Source organism: Bemisia tabaci, chromosome 2 (assembly GCF_918797505.1).
Source record: "Bemisia tabaci chromosome 2, PGI_BMITA_v3".
NCBI classification, from domain to species: Eukaryota; Metazoa; Arthropoda; class Insecta; order Hemiptera; family Aleyrodidae; genus Bemisia; species Bemisia tabaci.
In genome coordinates this window covers 64499688-64521976 of record NC_092794.1, presented here as the reverse complement: position 1 = coordinate 64521976, position 22289 = coordinate 64499688, and the positions used below count along the sequence as shown (strand labels likewise).

Below are 22289 nucleotides of genomic sequence, written 5' to 3'. Positions count from 1 at the left end.
TTTCCCCGTAAAATTTTCTTCCAGAAGCACCTTTTGATCTTTAAAATTTGACGAATTTAACACCAAAATTTGCAGATTTAGTAAAAAGTTACTGTCCGACCTCTCTGATTTACTCGATCCACTGTGCGCCGTGACGCTCGAGGTTGAGGTCTTGGAAAAACGAGGAGCTCTCATCAGTTCTTCCTTGAAAAGCGTGAAAAGAGTAAAATTTCTTGAGCCTATCACAAAAACAATACATTTTGTAAAATTATTTCCGGTCCATAGATTTTTCTCTCAGGTACTGGTCCGTTGCAAACTCTCGATAGAGCTACACGGAGAGGTGTTTCAATTGAAAATGGCTCAAAAAGCACACAAGGAAGGTCAAAAAGTTTACTTAAAAAAAAAAAAAAAAAAAAAAAAAAAAAAAACAACTAGAAATATTTTCAAGGAACCAATTTTTAAAAATACTTTTGAAGTGTTAGGACGAAATTCTTTAAACTATATTTTTCTGAAAATTTAAAAATAAAATTTGTCGTTAATGTTTTTAAAATAATTAAAAATTACTTTAAAAATTTTAAACTCACATATCGTAAAAAAAAGATTGACAAAAAGGCGTAAGTACACTTTAAAATGAGCCCGAAAAAGCATTGAGTTTTATGGACGACAAAGTTCATTGTAGAGTGTAGTTACGCTCTGATATCAGGAGGTCGACAATTAGTCAGTATGACTTATCTCCCTGAAGTTTTAACATCCTTTTTTTTAAATAATGAATTTAGTCCCCCGTTTTAAAGAGACATCTTTGAAATATTTTACTGTTTTTAGAGATATTCTAGAAATATTTCCATACACGTCATCGTGCAGTAAGCTAAATCCTCAATCCATGAGGAGCTTGGAGAAAAATTTATGGCTTTACGACTTAACAAGTGGTTCATATGGAACGCCACTAATAGTCGTGAATGAAATAATGATTCTCGGTCTGTGAACCATACTAAGGTATCTCGCACCATACTAAGGTATATACAACATCACTAAGGTATATCGACGGTGTAAGTCGGCAATCACATAACTCGTTTGCGGTGTCTGAAAATCTCCGTCTCTAAGTTATTTTCTTAAAGGAGAACAAATTGACATCATCCCTTGAGGTTTTTGCAGAATTTTCTTCGCACAGAGAGGAAAAATCACGGCAGTTTTAAAGAATTGCCGTTGAGTAGTTTACCGTTTAAAAAATAAAGTATGATAGAAAGTCTGCGACGTCGCAAACCGAGTTATGTGATTGCCGACTTACACCGTCGGTATGTGCTATTATTCGCCTTTACTACTATTAGTGGTGTTCCACATGAACCACTAATTGGTTTATGAGCCATAGCTTTTTCTCAGTTTGAGGAGGGCGGTCCTCGAAATGGAGGGTAGAGAGGCTAATTTTGAATTTGGCCCGTGGATTGGGCTTCAGGTCTGATGATGGAGAGTGAGAAGAAAATTTTTGAGATGCTTGATGAGCGGCACCCGATGGCCAAGTACTGGCTGCCGCTCACCTGGGCGGTGAACATTATCAACCGAGCGCGGAAGGAGACGCTCATCCTGAGCGACCACATGGTCCAGACGATCCTCCTCGAGATGTCCGACATCCGGATCCGCCTGGGAGGCCTCATCGGATACGACAACGTCAACATCCCTCTCGTCTATACTCAGGTAATGCACCAACCCACCCTCAAATAGACGCTATTCGTGCTACGTCCCCCTGGTAAAAATTGGCGATAGGAGCTGCGTTTCAAAATACCATAGGAGTTCTTATAGCCGACTAAAGAAGGCTATTAAAAATCATATAGCTGACTGTAGAAAGCGGAGCAAATCATATAGCCGGGCTATACGAAGATATAAAAAAGTATACAGTCGGGCTATAGTTCCTATCGCCGGGCTTTACACTTTATCACCATTGGCTATAAAAGGCTAAAAGAAATTGTGTAGAAATTCGTGTGCGTTGGAAATCATTAAGTTTGATACGGAACTACCTTAATATTTACAGAACACATTTTATATTTACCTTTAAAACATATTTTTTTTCATCAATTAAAATGAGAATAGTCCATACAGAGTGTGCATACGTTTCAAAATCATGAGTTGAAAAACGCTGACTCCGCCAGAATAAATATTAGAGCCTAACACAAAGCGGAGCGGCGACGCACTGGCGCCTACAAACCTAACAGGGATACTTCACGCATTGCGCAATGCGTAAAGTATCCCTGTTAGGTTTGTAGGCGCCAATGCGCGTTTTGCGCTCTCTGCCCGCCTGCCGCACCGCAGCGTGCCACGGCCTGAAGCAACTATTTCACACCAGAGGTATTGCACAGTATCATAAAAAATTGAAGGCGCTCCAACATATTCAGAATGACAGGCATCCTTCAAAAGTACGGAGCTTTCCTCGCAAAATAAATCAATACACTACGGCACAAAAAGAGAGCGGTAGTCCAAGAACTAACTAGGTCCTAGTATCCGTAATTAGTAGCGTTTAGCATACACTTTATCGTCTGGCTGTTGCTTAATCGCCATCGGCTATAAAAGGCTATAAGAAATTGTACAGTCGGCTACAGAAGCTACTGGAAATCTTACAGCCGGCTTTTGGTCTATAGTATTTTGGAACACACACTCTACTGCCAATTCTTACCAGGGCCCGCAAAATCAATATGTAATCATTTAGTCTCTCTGTTAATCAGAGTGCCGTGATAGCGAAGAGCAGGGTTCCTACAAGTCCGGAAACAGTACTGATTTTTTAAGGGCGGTCCGCAAGTACTGAAAAAGTGCGGAGATCCGCTAGAAGGTCCGGAATTTATTTCATTTTTTTGTCATTTTTGTCGCACTCTAAGCGAGAAATTCAAATGTTTGAAATCTCTCGAATTGTGTCGAATGGAGATACTAAGAAAGTACTGATTTTTTCTGTTGAGGAGGTACTGAATAGCTTGGGAATGTACTGAAAAAGTACTGAATTTTGGCCAGCCAGTTTTAGTCGACTCCCTAGAATAGAGCAATGAGTGTCAAATTTTTGAAATCGAGTTTCCTTCAAAATTCGGCTTATCTCTTTTAGATGAAATCACTGAAAGAACTAAAACAGCGAAATTAATCTTAATTGTATCAAAACGACTCATATGAGAAAGCCGTAAGTGCGCCAAAAATGACGTAGTTTCAGGCAAGACAACAGTAAGTTATATTATTTCTCCAGAGAGCCAATGAGAACAGTGCTTTCAAGTAGAGTGCCGCCCTCTTCTGTGAGTTTCTAACCTGGAGATGCGTTTGTTGTGTGTCCAAAACGCAACCACGAGAGCATGCAGAAGATAGCATTTACGGCTGTCTTGCCTAACACTAGCCTAACATGAAAATCCGTGAAGAATCCATATGCTGGCGTCATCACTAATAGCGTCTATCAACATCACGAACATCGGAAAAATCAATGAAAATTTTCTGAAAAATCGTCGAGGACCTCTCATTCGATCTCCAATGAGCCTAGCAGGGGTGCAGAAAGTTCTTGGCCTTTCGATTGTTTGAATTATGCTTCCAATTTCAAAATTCCCCTTTTCCTAAAAATTGTCTAATCCAGTGACCTTTTTTTGTCCTTAATTCACAAATGACCGCAATTTTGCAAATAACGCTAATTTTAACGAGATTTTACGAAAAACATGCGGATTTCACCTTGATTTTTTAAGAAACACGCCGTTTTTATGCTTTTATGGCATTGCCTTTCTCCAATTTTTACAGTCCTCCTATTTTTTCACGCGAGCGGCCATATAATAATGCACACGTTGAAGTTTGAAGTTTGAAGTTTAATGAAGTTTCTGCACCCAGCTGGAGCCCGGAATCCTGTCCGATTCAAAATAAATATATTCCAGATTTAGAATGTTGCTGACTTGGAGAGAGATCTACCTGAAGTCACGTACATAGAAAACATAGGGGGATGTCCATAAAATGCGTAATACTGGAAATCGGATTTTTCAACCATACGCAAACTTCTTTCAATAATTGTCTGGTCTAATCAAATCCTTCCTTCCTTTGTTTCTTCAAACATGAATACTGTTCTCTGATTACCTCTGTTGAATTACACCTGTCTGGTTCTCATATATTTCTTCGTTTCAATGAGATGTACCTAAGTATGCTATAATTTGCTGAATTCATCTAACAAATAAAACAGGATCGGTTTTGGGACAGGTAAGTAAATATGTCAAATATGAATTTATGAATCTTGTTTATGACTGAACTGCCTATATCGTTTGGATCCATCTTCTACGCTCCTTTGACTCCATGAGATTATCTACTCTTTAAATTGGACTCACGATCATCAACGGATTTTGGACGAAAACTTCGCAGAGGTATCTCTTTTGCCGTCACCTGGAGCTTTTCTTGGAAGTTGGGCAACTTTTAACGCTAAGGTGCTTCATATCTTCACTTGGTTTGTATCCTATAATGTTTGTATTTTAATTAATACACTATGAAATTAAAACCCTTTAACTCATTTTTCTTTCAAAGGTTTACTTGAGTGGTAATTTTATTCCGCAATTTTCTTCTTTCAGGTGGTTACCCTAGCGGTCTACTCGTATTTTTTAATTGAACTAATGGCTGCTCAACCGTTCGGGCTCAGTAAAAGGTCCGGGCTTGAGAATCTAGATACTTATTTTCCTATTATTTTGGTATTAGAGGTAAGCATCGCTATATTTTTCCGTCACAGACCCTTCATTTTATATAGTCGTCAAATAAATTTAAACGTATTGATGACTGAACTTTGAAATCAACAGTCGCATACGCTCGTCATTTTTTTTTCATAAATTATTATTCTTTTTTTAGTGAAACTTCAAAAAGCTGAAGTTCTTCAAAAGAACAAGGCAATGTGCAGACTTCTTGTTATAATTTATTTTTCAAATAGAAAATCCTCAACGTCTTTTTCTGAAAATTTCCTCAGTTTTATTCTCCGTGGGAAAAGCATTCTGTGAAAATTTCGAGCAAAAATTTTGGTTCGTTCTCTTTTGATGTAAAGAAATAAGAGCGAGATTCACATCTCTGCAATATCACCGCCGATTAGTACTTGTTGAAGCGAAGAACCACTTGTGTTTGTCGCAGAATCGTGTTTTGATGGCTGAAGTTGACAGATTAGCAAGAAATACTCAGATCTGTTCAAACGCAAAGTTTCCAAGCCCAATATTAACATAGATATCGCTCATCCCCCCTCCCCCCCCCCCAAAAAAAAAAAAACCCCCGGCGTACGATAGTATCCACCCTGGTGTGTGTACACCATGGTTTCTTCCATCTTAGTTTTATCAACCGCGGTATTCACTGCCGCGGGGATGCTGTCATATGCCGTGTTTTTCGATTGTTGATATCTCTGTTACTATTCGACGCAGAAATCTGACGTTATGACTGATCTGATAAATTTTTGCATGACTACATTTCAAGTTGAAATGACCGAAAGCAATACTGTGACTAGTACAACACTCCATTTCAATAATTATGAAATTGACCGTGAACGTCACAAAACTATCCCTCGAAACATGTCAGTGAAAGATATTAGCCTAATACACGCACGGAACTGCCGTTCTAAGGAAAAACGCCGTATGAGCCTTCAGACGTTGTCGAATGTAATTTGTCAAATCACGAATTTTTTAGAAAATTTATAAATATTTTCCTTCCGATTTTTCAGAGAATTTTCCTCGTACTTTGATCTCAATTGTCTCAAAATTTCTAGGAAAAATATGTATTACTTTTTCAAGAATAAATATTTCCGGAGAGGAAATTTGGCATCATCCAAACGCTCATACGGCGTTTTTCCTTAGCACAAGAGAGAAATATAAAGTTTCGAAGCTTCGTAGGAGGCAAAAACTCGCCTGCGTATACTCCTTGCAGGTATATACACTCCAATGGCTCTAGAACGCTTCGGTTTACTGTTGACTTTAGGCTGTGAGTCATAGATTTGCACACCTTGCCCGAGTTTCAGAACGGCACTGTTCGTCTATTGGTATTAGTGAGACGTGACCATAAATAGTCTATCACAGACTTAAATAGTCTAAAGCTCTCCTTCTCGGCGCTAAGTTGTCGAGCAAACTTCGGAAGCCGAGTTGTGCGCTATTTTAAGATGAATGATGAAGCAGGTTACTGTCAAATGAATGCGTATGTTTAATGATTCACTTTTTACGTACAGTATTAGCCGTCAGAGAGTTTGTCTTCATGGAGGGGGGTGGGGGCAGGGAGAGCAGGGAAATGAAATTGGAAATTTTAAATGTAGGGTTGGAATTTTCGCGCAACATAGGTTTTTAGCCCAGACTACACACTGTTTCGAAATCACACTATTTTATTAATGTTAACAACAAATTTGAATAAAATTGATTTCAGTTTGCATTTTACATCGGCTGGTTGAAAGTCGCTGAAGTTTTAATCGGCCCATTTGGCGAAGACGACGATGACATCGAACTCAACTGGCTCATTGACCGCCACATCAAGGTCAGTAAAATCTCTCTATTTTCGATCGCAAAAACTATTTCATTCGCCGATTTGGTGAACATTTGGTTCATGTATCATCACCTTCTGGCTAAAGTATCACAACCGCTAATCGACGTTAAAAAATTTTCGCGTCCATTCTATTTTTTTACAGAGAAATTGTTGGTTGAATCTGTTTGAAAATTTCACTGCATTTTCTTTCAGCTGCCGATAAAAGTCAGGGAAATTTTCGAACTGTTTCAACTCACAATTTCTCTCTAAAAAATAAACTGGCGGCAGAAATGTTGCACTGGAAAAAACGTCGCTTGGATCTAGAGTCCAGACTCTTGAAAACAATGATAAGAAAAAATACTCTTGATTCCAACGGATTTTTGCCCGGATCAAAAGGAAACCCGCTTGAATTAAGAGGCTTGGTTCTCAATCTAACCAAAAATACGATTGAATCAAGAGTATTTTTTCTTGTCGTTGTTTTCAAGATTCTGGACTCCAGATCCAAGCGTCTTTTTTTTTCCAGAGTGAAACGTCGCATGGCGCTTGCGATACTTTGGCCGGAAGGTGACGATCTATGCGAAAAAGAGAATCCTAAGTGGAATGAAGGTAATTATTTTGAATTAAATTGGAGGTTAACAGTCTTGCTTGCCCTCACTAATGGCGAATTTCTTGATAATATTTCTGCCCATAAATATTATTCCAGACAATGTAGTCTCTGATTTTAAGTTTTCATTACTCAGAGGGGTGGCAGAGATTTGTTGACCCCCCTCCCTCCTTCTCGCTGCTTGTTTAAATGTGACAACAGCGAGAGTCCCCTTCGCGAAGTAATTAACCGAACCCAAGGTTGTCGGTTCGCTCGAAAAATGGTGAGCAGAATTAATTATTCAGGTAATTGGCCGATTTGGTGGGCAAATCGGCACGATCAGACAAACCTGGCCAAGTCTTGCGACAACGAAGGCCAAGTTGGGCCATTTGCTAGCCATGGTGCCACCAGCCTCCATTACGTAAAGACACTTGCAATGGCAGCATAGGGCACTCGTAGACTTTACACTAGAAAAAGACAAAACGCGCCATTGCTGGAAAATAATTTCCTCACAGGTCGTATTTCTTCACATCCCGACAGTCCATATATTTTCCGACATATTTTTGGGACTGAAGAAAAATTTGTGTGAGCTTCGGAGCGGGAATGAGGGTCAGAATTATCCCTCTTTGACCAGCAGAATGCAAATTCTGTAACTTTCAAAAAACAGGTGTTGCAGAGTTTTAACAAAGAATCTAACTCCAAATTGAAAGAATAAATTGTTGCTGCCAAGACCATACACCGTTAGAGGGAAATGTCCTTGAAGTTAAAACGCACTTTTCTTGAATAGGTATTTTCCGCGAACTTTGAATCGTCCATGTATCGCACATTCGATTCTCTGAGCTTTCTTACAACAGACATAAAGCTCGCATGCACGGATAGGGTAACCGTCTACAGGTGCCCTACTCAAAGTTTAGAGGAATATTTGCCTGGTTGGTGAAAAATCAAACTTGCAGAACTGCATATTTATAAATTATTTTTCCTGGTAAAAATTTGCAGTAGAGTCTGTGTTTCAAAATACCATAGAACTACGGCCGGCTGTAAGATTTCCAATAGCTTCTATAGCTGGCTACACAATTTCTTATAGCCTTTTATAGCCGATGACGACTAAGCAACTCACAGCCAGGCGATTAAGTGTATGCTAAACGTCACTAATTACGGATGCTAGGACTTATTGAGTTTTTGGACCACTGCTCTCTTTTTGGGCCGTAGTATCTTGATTTATTTTTCGAGGAAAGCTCCGTACTTTTGACGGATGCTGCCATTCCTAATATATTAGAGCGCCTTCAGTTTCGTGTGATGCTGTGCAATACCTCTGGTGTGAAATAGTTGCTTCAAGCGCCGCGCCGTGGCACGCTGCGGTGCGGCAGGCGGGCAGCCAGCGCGGAACGCGCATTGGCGCCTACAAACCTAACAGGGATACTTCACGCGTTGCGCAATGCGTGAAGTATCCCTGTTAGGTTTGTAGGCGCCAGTGCGTCGCCGCGCCGCTCCGCTTTGTGTTAGGCTCTAATATTTAATCTGGCGGAGTCAGCGTTATTCAACTCATGATTTTGAAATGTTTGCACATCCTGTATGGATTATTCTCATTTTAATTGATGAAAAAAATATGTATTAAAGGAAAATATAACGTGTGTTTTGTAAATATTGAGGTGGTTCCGTATCAAACTTAATGATTTCCAAAGCACACGAATTTCTACGCAATTTCTTATAGCCTTTTACAATCGATGGCGAAAAAAAACAGCCAGGCGATAAAGTGTAAAGCCCGGCGATAGGAACTATAGTCCGGCTGCATAATTTTTTATCGCTTCGTATAGCCCGGCTGTATGATTTTCTCCGCATTCTACAGCCAGCTATATGCTTTTCTGTAGCCTTCTTTAGCCGGCTATAAAAATTCCCATGGTATTTTGAAACGCAGCTCTTATTGCCAATTTTTACTGGGGTTTATTCTTTCCTTTCATGATGGCTATTTTAAGGACTTGGGGCCGAATTTAGAAGTGTAACACCCATTGATGAGTCCAAACTGCACCACTGGCCAGTTAGAAGCGCTAGGCCGGACTTAAGCTAGCGCAGTCGAGACTCGTCCTAAGTACGGTGAAAGGACCAACAAAATTCGGTCTCTGCTTCAACCTCCCTTCATCACAATGTAAACAATGTAAGATCTCCAAAAAAAGAGCTGTGTGTAGGAAATGACGATGAATGCTGCCTCATTTTTTTTACAAAAAAAAAAAATTAAAAATACGTGCTAAATAATGCTTTCTTCACTACTGAGTGCATTTTATCAGATTGGAGACATGTCCGGTTTTCATATCAATCGTTTCAAATAAACGAGAGTGAGTAGGTTAGGCACTATTCTACGCTCGGGCAAAAACCGCTTTAAGATACGCTAGGGATGCAACCCCTCGACCGCTGTGTTCGAATAGTTATCGCTTGAGGTAAAGTGACACTTTTAAGAGTGTGCAACCACTGTTTGACGCGTTCTTAAAAAGCGCCTTCAAATACGGTGGGTATGCAACCCCTTGACTGCTGTGTTCGAATAGTTATCGCTTGAGGTAAAGTGACACTTTTAAGAGTGTGCAACCACTGTTTGACGCGTTCTTAAAAAGCGCCTTCAAATACGGTGGGTATGCAACCCCTTGACTGCTGTGTTCGAATAGTTATCGCTTGAGGTAAAGTGACACTTTTAAGAGTGTGCAACCACTGTTTGACGCGTTCTTAAAAAGCGCTTCAAATACGGTGGGGTATGGCAACCCCTTGACTGCTGTGTTCGAATAGTTATCGCTTGAGGTAAAGTGACACTTTTAAGAGTGTGCAACCACTGTTTGACGCGTTCTTAAAAAGCGCCTTCAAATACGGTGGGTATGCAACCCCTTGACTGCTGTGTTCGAATAGTTATCGCTTGATGTAAAGTGACACTTTAAAAAGTGTCTAGATTCTTTTTGACGCGCTAATAAAAATCGTCCTAAAATGCGGTGGTTATACAACCCCTTGACTGCTATGTTCAAATAGTTATCACTCGAAGTAAAGTTAAACTTTCACGACTCTCTTGAATTCTCCATTCACTATTCTACGCGCTGACACAAACCGCCTTAAATACGGTGGGTGTGTAACCCCTTAACTGCTGTGTTCGAATAGTTATCGCTTGAGGAAAAGTGACACTTTGAAGAGTGTCTCTTTACCTGCCAAGAGTGCCACTTTCTGACGCGCTCACAGAAACCGCCTTCAAATACGGTGGTTATGCAACACTTTGACTGCTATGTTCGAATAGTTATCGCTCGGGATAAAGCGAAACTGCAAAGAGTTCCCTCACTAGTTTTCATACACAGCCGAAACTTCAGAGAGTGTTTATTCACTTTTTGACGCGCTGGCAAAAATCGCCTTCAAATATAGTAGGTATGCAAACCCTTGACTGCTGTGTTCGAATAGTCGCCGCTCAGAATAAAGCGAAACTACAAAGAGTTCCCTCACTAGTTTTCATAAACAATTTTTTGTGAAGAATAGCAGTTACTATGTTCCAAAGATACGTTCTAGTATTCATGTTCTGACGTCCAAATGATAGCTTTTTCACTGATATATACCCTTGTTTCACCTGTTCAGGCTGCGTACATGATTGTGGACGAGATGCACGAGGAACATCCGGAGCTGCTCAAGGACCAATATTGGGACGAGGTGGTGCCCAAAGATCTACCCTACACAGTCGCCTCGGAGCACTACCGCCGCTCGGAGCCAAAAGCCTCGGCCGACTTTTACAAGGTCAAGGAGTCGGATGGTCTCTACGCCAACGTTGTGTCTTCGCGCAGGAAGTCAGTCAATCCTGACGACACATACGCCGACTATGTAAATTTGTGTTTATTTTCTGTCAAACTTGCATGATCTCTCCCTCAAATTCTCCCGAAAGCTATGGACCAGGTACTCTGCCGTGATAGCGAAGAGAGCAGTAAGTGCGAAAATAAAGTTTTGAGAAAACGATCTCAGAAAGTGTCTGACCGGAAAATTATATTGAAAGAACCCATCGTTTTTTGACAAATTGCCACTGATCATCCGGAAGATTCCTAGAAATCATTTGGATGATTATAAATCGACCGATTTAATTTCAATTATATAAAAAGGGCATTTTTCATTTTCATGCTAGGCCATTGTCAGGCAAGACAGCCGTACCTAAGTGATATCTTCTGTATGATTTCGTGGTTGCGTTTTGGACACACAACATACACATTTCCAGATTAGAAATTGGCAGAAGAGGGCGGCATTTTACTTGAAAGCACTGTTTTCATTAGCTCTCTGGAGGAATGATGTCACTTACTGCTGTCTTGCCTGGAACTGCGTCATTTTTTGTGCACCTACGGCTTTCTTGTATGTCTCGTTTTCATACAATTAAGATTAATTTTGCTGTGTTACCTCTTTTAGTGATTTCATCTAAAAAAGATTAGACGGATTTCGAAGGAAACTCGATTTCGAAAATTTGACACATACTGCTTTCTTCGCTATCACGGCAGTACTGGTTAGGGCAAGAAATTATCCCGACAATAGTGGAAGCTTTTCTCTCAGGACTCCAATTGACCTATCCAATTTGTCCAGAAAACAATCCGAAGTTCGATAAACTTGTTTGGCACATTACGTCACCCGAAACTCATCAGCCCACTAGTAGATCCACAGCAAACTAACAGGTCTTCAAAACGGGTTTTGTCCAAAGACATAAAGACGGAGCGCTAAAAGCAAAAAATGAAGCTTCTTTTCAATCACCTCTACTATTGGCTAGAGGATTGGCGGCGAAATCGGGACAAGTTTGAAATTCAAATGTAGGGCGGGAACTAAATAAAATTGCGGAAACAAAGTATTCTAGGTTGATTTTTGCCCAAATTCACATACCCACTCATATTTTTTTAACTTTAGGTTAGTTTTAGTCCGTCGTCGACCGATTAATTTCATTTGGGAGTAACGGTCATCTAGGACTGTAACGGCCTGTTTGAACCGGCAGAACCACCATGAGCAAAAGAAAAACCAACTTTATCTGAGATTACTGCCTATTACCGAGCAAAAGTAGGTGTATTATATTAGGACGCAGTCCCAACTTTCTTAATATAATCGTTTCAGGCATTTAAAACACGTTTAAAAGAAGAAATGTGGAAAAATCAAGAGGACAGGTTCAAATCAAATTTCCGTTTGCCGCCATGGATTCCCGCGCTCATTTACACACTCACACAAGCACCCAGCGCCAAACCAGGCTTCACTTTTTCCCCGTGCTTTTAGATACGAGCACTCCGTCTTTATGTCTTTGGTTTTGTCCAAAGCGTCCAGACCATGTACAAACTAGAGGATTCAAAGAGGTTCATCGATGGTTTTCCTAGCTCTCTTATTGGCTAGCTGTGTGAGGCGGGGTAATCGATGAATCTCTTTGGAGCCTCAATTTGCACTTGGATTGGACGCTTTTGGGTAAGTTGGTTCTGAATATATCTCTGTTGGTTGTAACCATGTTTCGTTGGTTGTTGGGCTTCAGGAGAGCGTGGACACTCCAATGGTGGAACGGCGAAGCAAGAACTGGTTCCATCGGCTGCGGGTGGGCTCGTTCCGGTCTTCGTCGACGTACTCTTCTGGCGGACTCTTCGGTCGGACGCGGCACAACTCGGTCTACTCGAGCCCGAACAACGGCAACGCGGGCAACGCCGCCAACGCCAACAACGTCGAGGCCGGTCTCCCGCCCTCCGGCCAGGCCAACGGGAACCAGATCTCAGCTCACGCCAAAAGCGAGCAGCAGAAGATGAGCCTCTACGACAGGTTCGTCGGACGCAAATCCGCGCGCGGACAGCGCTTCGGCCGACAAGGTAACTCCCGAAATTTCATACTCTCAATTCGACGTATTTCTGCCAAACGGAACCAGAGATAGGTGGGGATGATGGGGTGTGCGCGTTAGTCAAGGACTGAAAGGATGAATGGGAATTATAAAGCGCCAGTGACGTCAGCGGCAGCATTGGCGGATCCAGCAAATTGGCAACATTGCCTTTTCTCCATTTAAACCTATGAAAATGTATCGATTCTTGAAGAGGCCAGGTGCTCCGACAAGAATCGATTATTTAGCATAGGTTTAAATGGAGCAAACCCGGTGTTGCCAAATTGTTGGGTCCACTTCTGTGCGACAGAGCCACCGCCGCGGCTCCGCGTGGTCCTCTTTAACTCATAAACCCTGTCTATAACGCTCTTGTCCCATGTCCATGGCTCATGAGTTCCGATTTCAGTCGGCACATAGTTCCGTTTGACAGAATGTAAAATCCCGCTTTTCCATTTCTCCAAAGGGAATCACTCCCACATTAACATTGTTTCTTATGCAGCTTTCTAGAGCATACCCAATCTTTTCCACTCGTCTACAGTTCCGTTTGGCAGAAATGCGTCCAGTTTATATTAATTTATGGAAGACGTGTCAATCTCTCGGCGACTTCATTATTTCGCCTTCAATTTCCCAGGATAGGCACTAAATCTACTGGAGAGCACGAATAGTTGCCTCCTCGAATAGCGCACGCTCATCTTGCTCTTTGCCTTGATTGGGTCTACGCTGCCGTGCCAAGGGAAAACATCGTATGGGCCCCCAGATGTTGCCAAATTTCCTTCGACAAATCACGAATTCGCGAGAAAATTTCTCGTGTGCTTAATTTGATCTAAAATATCTGAAAATTTAAGTGGAAAATATGCATAACTTTCATCAAAAATCAACATTTTCTGAGAGGAAATTTGGCAACATTCGAATGCTCATGAGGTGTTCCTCCCTAGAACGGTAGCATAGGTGATTTGTAAATTTTAAACAAAAAACGCCAACTTTCATTTTGCCTTCAATTTTACTGGATAGGCAATGAGCATTCGGGGGAGCACTAATAGTTATCTACTCAAAAAGGACGTATTTAAATCAAAAGTAACCATATCCATAGTGACATGAACCCTGTTATGCATGTATTCTTATGGATCTCAGAGCTCATATCATCACCTTCCAGGCAAAGTATCACAAGCGCCATGCGACGTTTAAAAATTTCCGCCGCCATTATATTTTGTTACAGAGAAATTGTTCAACGAAGCTGTCCGAAAATTACACCGAATTTTCTTTGTGCTGCCGATAAAATTTAGTGAAATTTTCGAACAGATTCAACCAACAATTTCTCAGTAAAAAAAATAAAATGGCGGCGGAAATTTTTAAACGTCGCATGGCGCTTGTGATACTTTGCCCGGGAGGTGACGATATCAGAAAAGATATAGTTGCTTTTGATTTAAATACTCCCAAATCAGGATGAAAATTAAGCATGGGATTGTGGTTTTGCAGTAACACTGAAGAACCGACCTCGAATCCCGACGCCGGACGTGACGAAGGAAACGAAAGAGAACCCATTGGACAAGGAGCTGAGAATCAGCCAGATGAACAACAACATTCAGTTTAATCACAGCACAGCCAGCGCACTCATCGCGAGCAACGCAGTAACAACGCTACCGGTGACGTCGGCCATCGTGTCCCAGCCGCTCATCACCACCTCCGTTCACAACTCCACCGATCAACTACCCTACGTTCAGGTATGTAATTGTTTGTAATTCAAGGTTTCAATCCTGCGAGCTAATTGGACAACGTTTAAGGGCTAGTACACCCGCGTCTTGACCTTAAAAGTAGGATCTGATCCTACTCTAAGCAGGGCCGGATGTACTTACTTACCGCCCATGGGCCGCCTGTATTTTGCCGCCCCTTCTCATTCGTTTTGAAACATCAATAAAAACTAGAGTACCTGTATAGCGAGAGTATAGGCAGATTTGAAACTCCGAAAATTCATCAGGCCTTCACCGATGCCTCCGCGAATAAAGTTAGGGTCCAGAAATGCAGCCAACCTATGAATTTCAAATGTCCATAGCGATTTACAAATACAATTGTTACGAACCGTCGTTTAAAAAGCATGTGATTGGCTTACTTTTTGCTCAATTTTACTTATTTTTGCGAAAGAACGCTCATTTCTGTACATTCTTGGCCATCTTGGTTAGAATTGAAATCTATTGGCTGGCAGTGAAATTTCGTGTGTTAGAAGTTGCTCAGAAGGGTGGCTGCACTTTTGGGCCCTAAGCTCTCCATCAAGCGATCTGTCCATACTCTCGCTATAAAGGTACTCTAATAAAAAGCATCAAGTGAACGTGCCGGAGGGGGAGTGGTGCATAAGACGCGTTTACTCGTATAGGACACATTTTTTGCGAAAGCCCTGTCAACACTAGTAGCAAAAGTTCACGAAACTTGGCGCGAAAGTCAAGTTCCGTAAACCTATCTCTGTGTGGACAAGGCCTACCATTTATATGAAATGAACGAGAAAATTATGAAAGAACAAACATAAATGTGGTTTAATATTTTTAACTTCCGCCGCCGCGCTGCGCTCACCGCACTGTGTTTGGCGCAATTCGTGAAGTATTTCTACAGCCTTGTATGCGCTATGCGTTTCACGCTGACCGCTGCTGCACGCACTGCGTTTGACGCAATGCGTGAAGTATTCATGCAGCCTTGCAGGCGCTATGCGTTTCTCGCCGCCCGCTGCTGACCGCACTGTCTTTGGCGCAATGCGTGAAGTATTCGTGCAGTCTTGTAGGCGCCAATATGTGTTACATGCCGACCGCCGCGCCGAGGGCTCTTCCTTTTCATCTCAAGTTCTCGTCATCATTGCTCTCTGCGCCGCGGCGTTTCAGGCCAAATTCCGTGTTCAGTTTCTCTCTTGGTCTTAACTCGACTATTTAAAGGTGTTGTCCTAGGGTGCGGCTCATTTTCGTCATGTCGGAAAATCGACGAGGTCCGGGTGGGAATCGATGATACCTTTGAAAATAATAGGCTGTATAAAATTTGAGCCAATTTGAAGCTTTTTTAGCTGAGGCTCAAAGGGATCAAAAGTAAGGGGCAAAATTACATTGGTTGTGAGCGGAAAAACGCCTGATCTGCGCAAATGCGTTTTTTGGATCGAAAATGCGCTTGAATGAAGAAAACCTGACCAACTCTTAGAGAGGCATCTAGAGGCCCATTTGAAACGAGAAAATCACACTTTTGACCCATGGGTGAGGGTAGGGGGATCACTCGAGTGCAAGATAAAATATATACACCAATTTTGTTCCAGGCTCGAGAAATAGTATGTGAGGTAGCATTGTAAAGGGCCAAGTATAGTTCTCAAGGGCTAAAACAACTATCATACATTATTTCTCATCAAGTTGTGAGATAAATTTGCCTCTTCAACTTCGGAACACTTATTTTGAGTTCGATCAGAAACGAATTCTCAGCTCCGGGCGCGGCGCCTCAAAACCGGCTACGCCGTGACCCCCCTACCCTCACCCATGGGTCAAAAGTGTGATTTTCTCGTTTCAAATGGGCCCCTAGATGCCTCTCTAAGAGTTGGTCAGGTTTTCTTCATTCAAGCGCATTTTAGATCCAAAAAACGCATTTGCGCAGATCAGGCGTTTTTCCGCCCATTTAAACCAATGTAATTTTGCCCCTTACTTTTGATCCCTTTGAGCATCAGCTAAAAAAGCTTCAAATTGGCTCAAATTTTATACAGCCTATTATTTTCATAGGTATCATCGATTGCCACCCGGACCTCGTCGATTTTCCGACATGACGAAAATAAGCCGCACTCTAGTGTTGTCCATTGTAAGTATCACAGAAAGACGACAAAATTAGATATATACTCTCGGGAAATGAGAGATTTTGTCACCTTTTCTCGTTTGTAATTTTTTTTCTTAATCCGATTTTTCTTTATAGCTACATTTAAAAAAATTGCAAAATTCGGGCCGCGGCCCATGGCGGTACCAATCTACATCAGCTATTGCCTAATTTAATTGGGCAATTTAATTTTTTACAAGAGAGCGTTTGTGCGGATTCCTTTGAAAGTTGTAGGGAAATTGCTTCGTACTATGCAGAAAATTCACTGAAATTTACACAGAAATCCGCTCAACCGTCTCCATGTAAAAAAGTAAATTGCCCAATTAACTTAGGCATTAGCTGATGTGTCTTCTTTGTCTATTACTTTGTCCATCAATTTCAACAATTGGACTGCATTTTGCAATTTGGACCTATAAATTCCGGCCCGGTTTAAAAACAACTTATGTGCCATTAGTTTCCCAATGCACATAAGTGTTTTTTCAGATGAGTCAGAATTTACAGGTCCAAATTACAAAATGCAGCCCAATTAGTCCGCAGGTCTTTCTACGGAAAAGGTCCAGAGTTTGCATTAAAGGAATGGTTTATGCTCTTTTTTTCAGATGCTTCTATCTCCAATCCAAGAGCTGGAGGGTAACAATGGTACAATAACCTCGGTGGCCTCAAACAGCAGCGGCTTCAGCAGTCTTGCACTTGCCAAAACGGTCTTACCACCAGCCTTACTGTCCAGTGGCATGCCGAAACAAGCTCTCCCCGTCGCCGTGAACGTGCCCCTCACTGCAGTTTCCATGAGTCAACCATTTTTCACATCGATTGGCGTCGACCGATCGGAATCGGCCCCCAATTCGGCGGTCATGACCGACGTGACGGCAAGTGACAAGGACGATAGTGCGTGCGGGGGTAGTTCGTCGGGAAGTATTTCGGGTGGCGAGGAGAGGTCTCGCAAGACGAGCGTAGCGTCTCAAAGCAAATCAAAAAAAGAAGTTTATGTCTGAGCCCATCTGTTGAACCTCATACAACTACTGTGACAAATTACTTTGGACAATTAATATGGTTTCTGTCAACAAGATTCTCTTTATGAGAAGGTACCTGTGTCGCAGGCAAATATCCAATCAGGCATTTTCATAAATGCTCAAGCAGCTGGTTAAATTTTACGGATTAACGAGGTTTTCCGTGTTTTTGAAATAGAATTCTTAATTACAAAATGTATTTAATGTGTGAATTGTAAATCTCGTTTATATTGCAAAATTTTATGGAATTCAATATTTGTTCCTGAGAAATTTTAGGATTGAAAATGGTAAATACTTCGTATTCCAGCAAATTTCTCTCAACTTTAATCTGACGGAGATTATTTCACCATTTGCTAATGCATTTCTCAAAATGCCTGATTTGATTTGAATGTTGGCTTGCGACCGATGCATGGGATGAACGATAGTTAAGTAGTTTCATTCCAACTGAATTCACAATTAGATTTTCAGACTTAAGAAAAAAATTGAGGTAATCAGTGCTCTGGTAGTATATCGATGGCCGAAGTTTAAAAATGCGTTTATTACGTAGCGACGATGCAAGTCTTCCTACTCATGATTTATTTTCTAGAAGAAAACTAAGACGTTTTCGTTGAAATTTTCTCATTCATTAAAAAATATGCGTAAGTGTGCTTTATTTTCTTTCAAAAGTATAAACATATTCGGAATCTTTTAAACGTTGTAATTGAGACACGCATTTCCCGACTTTCGTGTAGTCATCCATATTCTGCTCTACACCTATTATCCAAATGTACATCAGTATGGTATCAGGAATGTGTGATGAAACCTAATCACATCTTTTTTTCGTGTTATCCAATACATCAAGGATACCTAGGTAATACTAAACATCTTTGGAGAAATGTGGGTGTTGACCCGTCCGTATTTTTGAGTTAACCTAGTCTCTGCATGAAACCCCTCTTGGAGTGAAAAAAATTGGAGGGTAAAAACCAACTTTTTCGCTACGCACTCGCATGTATAGTTTCTTAATGTCATCAAACCTTTTTGAGATCTTGAAACTTGCAGTGCGGTTCCCCCTCTCTCTCTCTCTCTCTCTCTTTTTATTATTAAAATTGCATTTATCATATTCATGTGCTGAGCCTACCAGCTTTTAGTCGTGCGTTAGTTCGTTATGAACCTTTCGTATTTAATTTTCGTGAGAAAATTTAAATTCTAAAATTGAAATTTTCGTTATAATTTTAGAGCCTGACAGTTAGGAAATTGTTAGTATTTCCGTTTGAGAAGCATCGCAGTTGCGTGAGAAGTTTAGAGGCGTTAGTTAGTTAAATGTTGTGAATAAAGTCTGACATAATCAAAGTTTCTGAGTGTCTGGGACGGTTCTAGCATACTTATTCTTTCAAATAAATTTTTATCAAAACAGACAGTTACTCGGTTCAGTTTTAGTTTTTGAGCTGTGAATAATTATTGAATTAATTTATTGACTTAATGGTTATGTTTCGTCCTCTTTTTTTGTTCTTTTGTATTGTTTAACTTTTTAGTTTTTCTTTGCATTATTAGATTTTATAAATGTACATTTTACTATAATGAACATGTCTTCTGCAATAGGTTTAATACTAATTTGTTCAATTTTGAGGATTTGCTCCTCCAGGTGATTCTTTAGTGATTGTGTAATATTATAAGTAGTTTACATTTACTGCAAAATAGCAAAGAGGGGACCCAGAATGGCCTCCTTGAGAAAAGCAGTGAGTAAGATATCTGACCTCTTACTTGTTAAAAATATTCAGTCATGTGTAAATTTTATACTATCTGTTAGGTTTATCTCTTTCTTTTAATTTTTTAATAAATTTGAATAAAATAGACTTCTCCGTTTGGGACATATTGGCTTTTCCTTTTTTAAAACTGATAATATCGCAATAAGTAATGAGACCCTGATTCACCACCCCCTTACACAAAAAGGGAATATAGATAGGAAAATAACCCATAGGCACGGGACCATACAATTTGAAGCTTGCGATCTTTTTGAGTACGACAGCTTAGAAAACCTTCAAATGATGACATAGGCAATTTGATTGAATTGAGAACACGAAATGTGGCCTATGCAGCCTAATTGAAGGAGCCTTAAGTTCCTGCCGAATAGTGAGTGAGGTTTGAACATATCGATATCCAAAATGCGAAACTATGTACCTCCGTTTGCGACGTTACAGACTTCCTGTCAACTGGTTGTTTTTTTTTTTTTTTTTTTTTTTTTTTTTTTTTTTTTTTTTTTTTTTGGTGGAAAACTAGTCAACGTAATTTCTTGAAAACTTCCTTGATTTTTCTTCTCTATTTGCAGAATATGCGGTATAAATTTCAAATTACAAATTTGGCCTGTTTCTCCTCGAAAAAATAAAATGGTATCGGAAATTTTGAAACACCGCAATGGAGATACGGGGTTTTGCATTTTGGCCGTTAATATGGAACTAACTTTTGAGACGGAATGAGACTACTTGCAGGATAATGATTGGCAAGGTTTTCATATGATCATACGTAGATTATTTTTAATGCAGACGTTCTAATTTATGATGAATTTTTCGCAGGACTTTGGTTTTTCACTTCAGGCTTAGCATATTAAGTTGTATGAAAAAATCAAAATTTATTCAATTGGTACTTCATCCTAAGGGAGGCAAATTAAATTTCACAAATAAACCAAGTTACAACTGGCATTACATCGCCTCCCCTCCCCTCCCCTCCCCCCCATTTAATTACTGGATTAATTTTGCAAAATTTTGAACACCTCAGTCAATTAAAAAAAAAAAAAAAAAAAAAAAAAAAAAAAAAAAAAAAAAAAAAATTACAGTACTAAGTATCTGCCCAGCAAAGCAACTATGTATGGACTGAATTTAACAGAAAAGCACCCAGTCACAAAAGTTGAACCGAGATAACCAGGTGGAAAAGTTTTAAACTTTCTCAAGACTCAATGTTACAGAAAACGTTTAACGACTATTTTCACGCTCAAAACATTTTTTTGCAGCTTTGAATTTTGAATAAGAGAAAATGTACAACTGGTTGAATTCGAAACTACTCCCAACTCATTTTTTCCAAAATGCGGTCGGGTGCGATTCTGTGAAACCCGATCCAATTTGATCAAATAACAGTTAAGGAAAAACTGTTTGCTTATGTGTGATATTTATAGAGGGAAATCTTTGAAGTCATATTAAAATTTAAAGGTAATAATAGGACAATTTTGCCTCAAAAATTATCATCTATTATCATTGATTTCGGTACCCGCTGGACCAATAATCAGTCTAATTGTATCATGACAATGAATTTTTCATTTTCAATAAGTTGAGTCTTAAGTTGGTCACATCCATCGAGAAACTAATACACAGTGAAATTAATTCAGAGAGAGTAATTTGAGTGATTGGTTTCATAAAATTATAAGACTGAGGAGCCTGAGACCGAAATCGATAACAATAAAAACCTCCCTTCAATAGCTGCGCTTATACTTTTCCATTGCACTAAACTGGATGAAAAAAATTTCAAACTTGGTAGGTACATGGGATTTGTCCCATTTCTTAAAATGACCATCTAAAAAAATTGCTGGTTGAGAAATATTAGGTTGTATATTAGATATTCATAAACAGACTGGAATTGCAAGAGACAAATGTGAGTATATTTAATGATAATAATACAATGTAAGATGTGATAAATAAATTTGAAAGTGTTAAGGTGAATTAGAAATTGGAACAATTTAGCTGGGTAAAATCTTACTTGAATCTGTCAGATTTCGAACAAATGGTGGAGAAAGTTAATAATGAGATACATTGAGATTCAATTTTTCATGGAAGGAGGTGGATTTACTTCAGTAATTATGAGTCTTTTGAATTTAATAATTTGGAAGGGAAAGGATGAACAGAGTAATATTCAAGAAATGTATAGAATATAAAATTGTAGAAAAACATGGAACGAGTATTCTTGCTTTGACATATGGTCGCTAAAGAATATTCAAGAGCCTACACCTACATATAACTTATAAAAAATTAACAGAAATATAAAAAACTAAACAAGAAAAAAGAAAAAAATCCTGAAATTAATAAACTTCAGTCAAATAAGTACCTGTACTTAATCATGTGCATGATACAAAAAAATAGAATTAAAAGGTTTCAGTAGCCTTAGTAGTGCTTGATGGGAAAAAAGAAAAATGCATTTTTTTGAGAATCTAGTCTGGGATCCAAAGAAAATCAGAGTTATTCAAAAACTCGGTCAAAAAATTCAAGTGAAGTGAGTAGGTGTTTTATATTTAAGAACAAATTTACTAAACAGAGAGTGAAAATTCGACAAGTATTTAGTTAGGTGTCAAAAGCGTTCATGGCGAGGACATTTTATAGAACTATTTCTATGATGGGTAACTACCTAATTAAGATAGAAAATGAGTAGAACCTTGGAGCGTAATGCCGTATGGGTACTATATGAACTTATTTTTGGCATAAAATTTTCCTATATGCCTAAAATTTACAAGGATACTTAGTTAACTAGGAAGGAACAATTAATAAGGATGCATGTATACTATAGAATAGGTACTTTAGTCATGAACAATTGAGTCATATTATGATGGTTCTTGTGATAATTTTGAGGACAAATGACGGAGACCGAATGAAAG

At 39.7% G+C, this 22289-nt stretch overlaps 1 protein-coding gene across 3 annotated transcripts in view; it reads left to right on the top strand.

Annotated features, from left to right (window-relative positions):
* Best2 (bestrophin 2) overlaps positions 1-19524 on the top strand; it is a 131829-nt gene extending 112305 nt beyond the window's left edge. For 2 of the 3 annotated variants that reach the window (XM_072296066.1, XM_019055135.2), the window contains exons 6-11: positions 4536-4661; positions 6346-6453; positions 10619-10858; positions 12519-12843; positions 14325-14569; positions 17270-19524. In XM_072296066.1, coding sequence (XP_072152167.1) covers positions 4536-4661; positions 6346-6453; positions 10619-10858; positions 12519-12843; positions 14325-14569; positions 17270-17662 — 1437 coding nt within the window. In that variant the 3' untranslated portion in view covers positions 17663-19524. Of the gene's footprint in view, positions 1-1429; positions 1669-4535; positions 4662-6345; positions 6454-10618; positions 10859-12518; positions 12844-14324; positions 14570-17269 lie in introns of all 3 variants that reach the window. The other variant, XM_019055136.2, reaches the window with a different exon arrangement.
* Positions 19525-22289: the final 2765 nt, after the last annotated feature.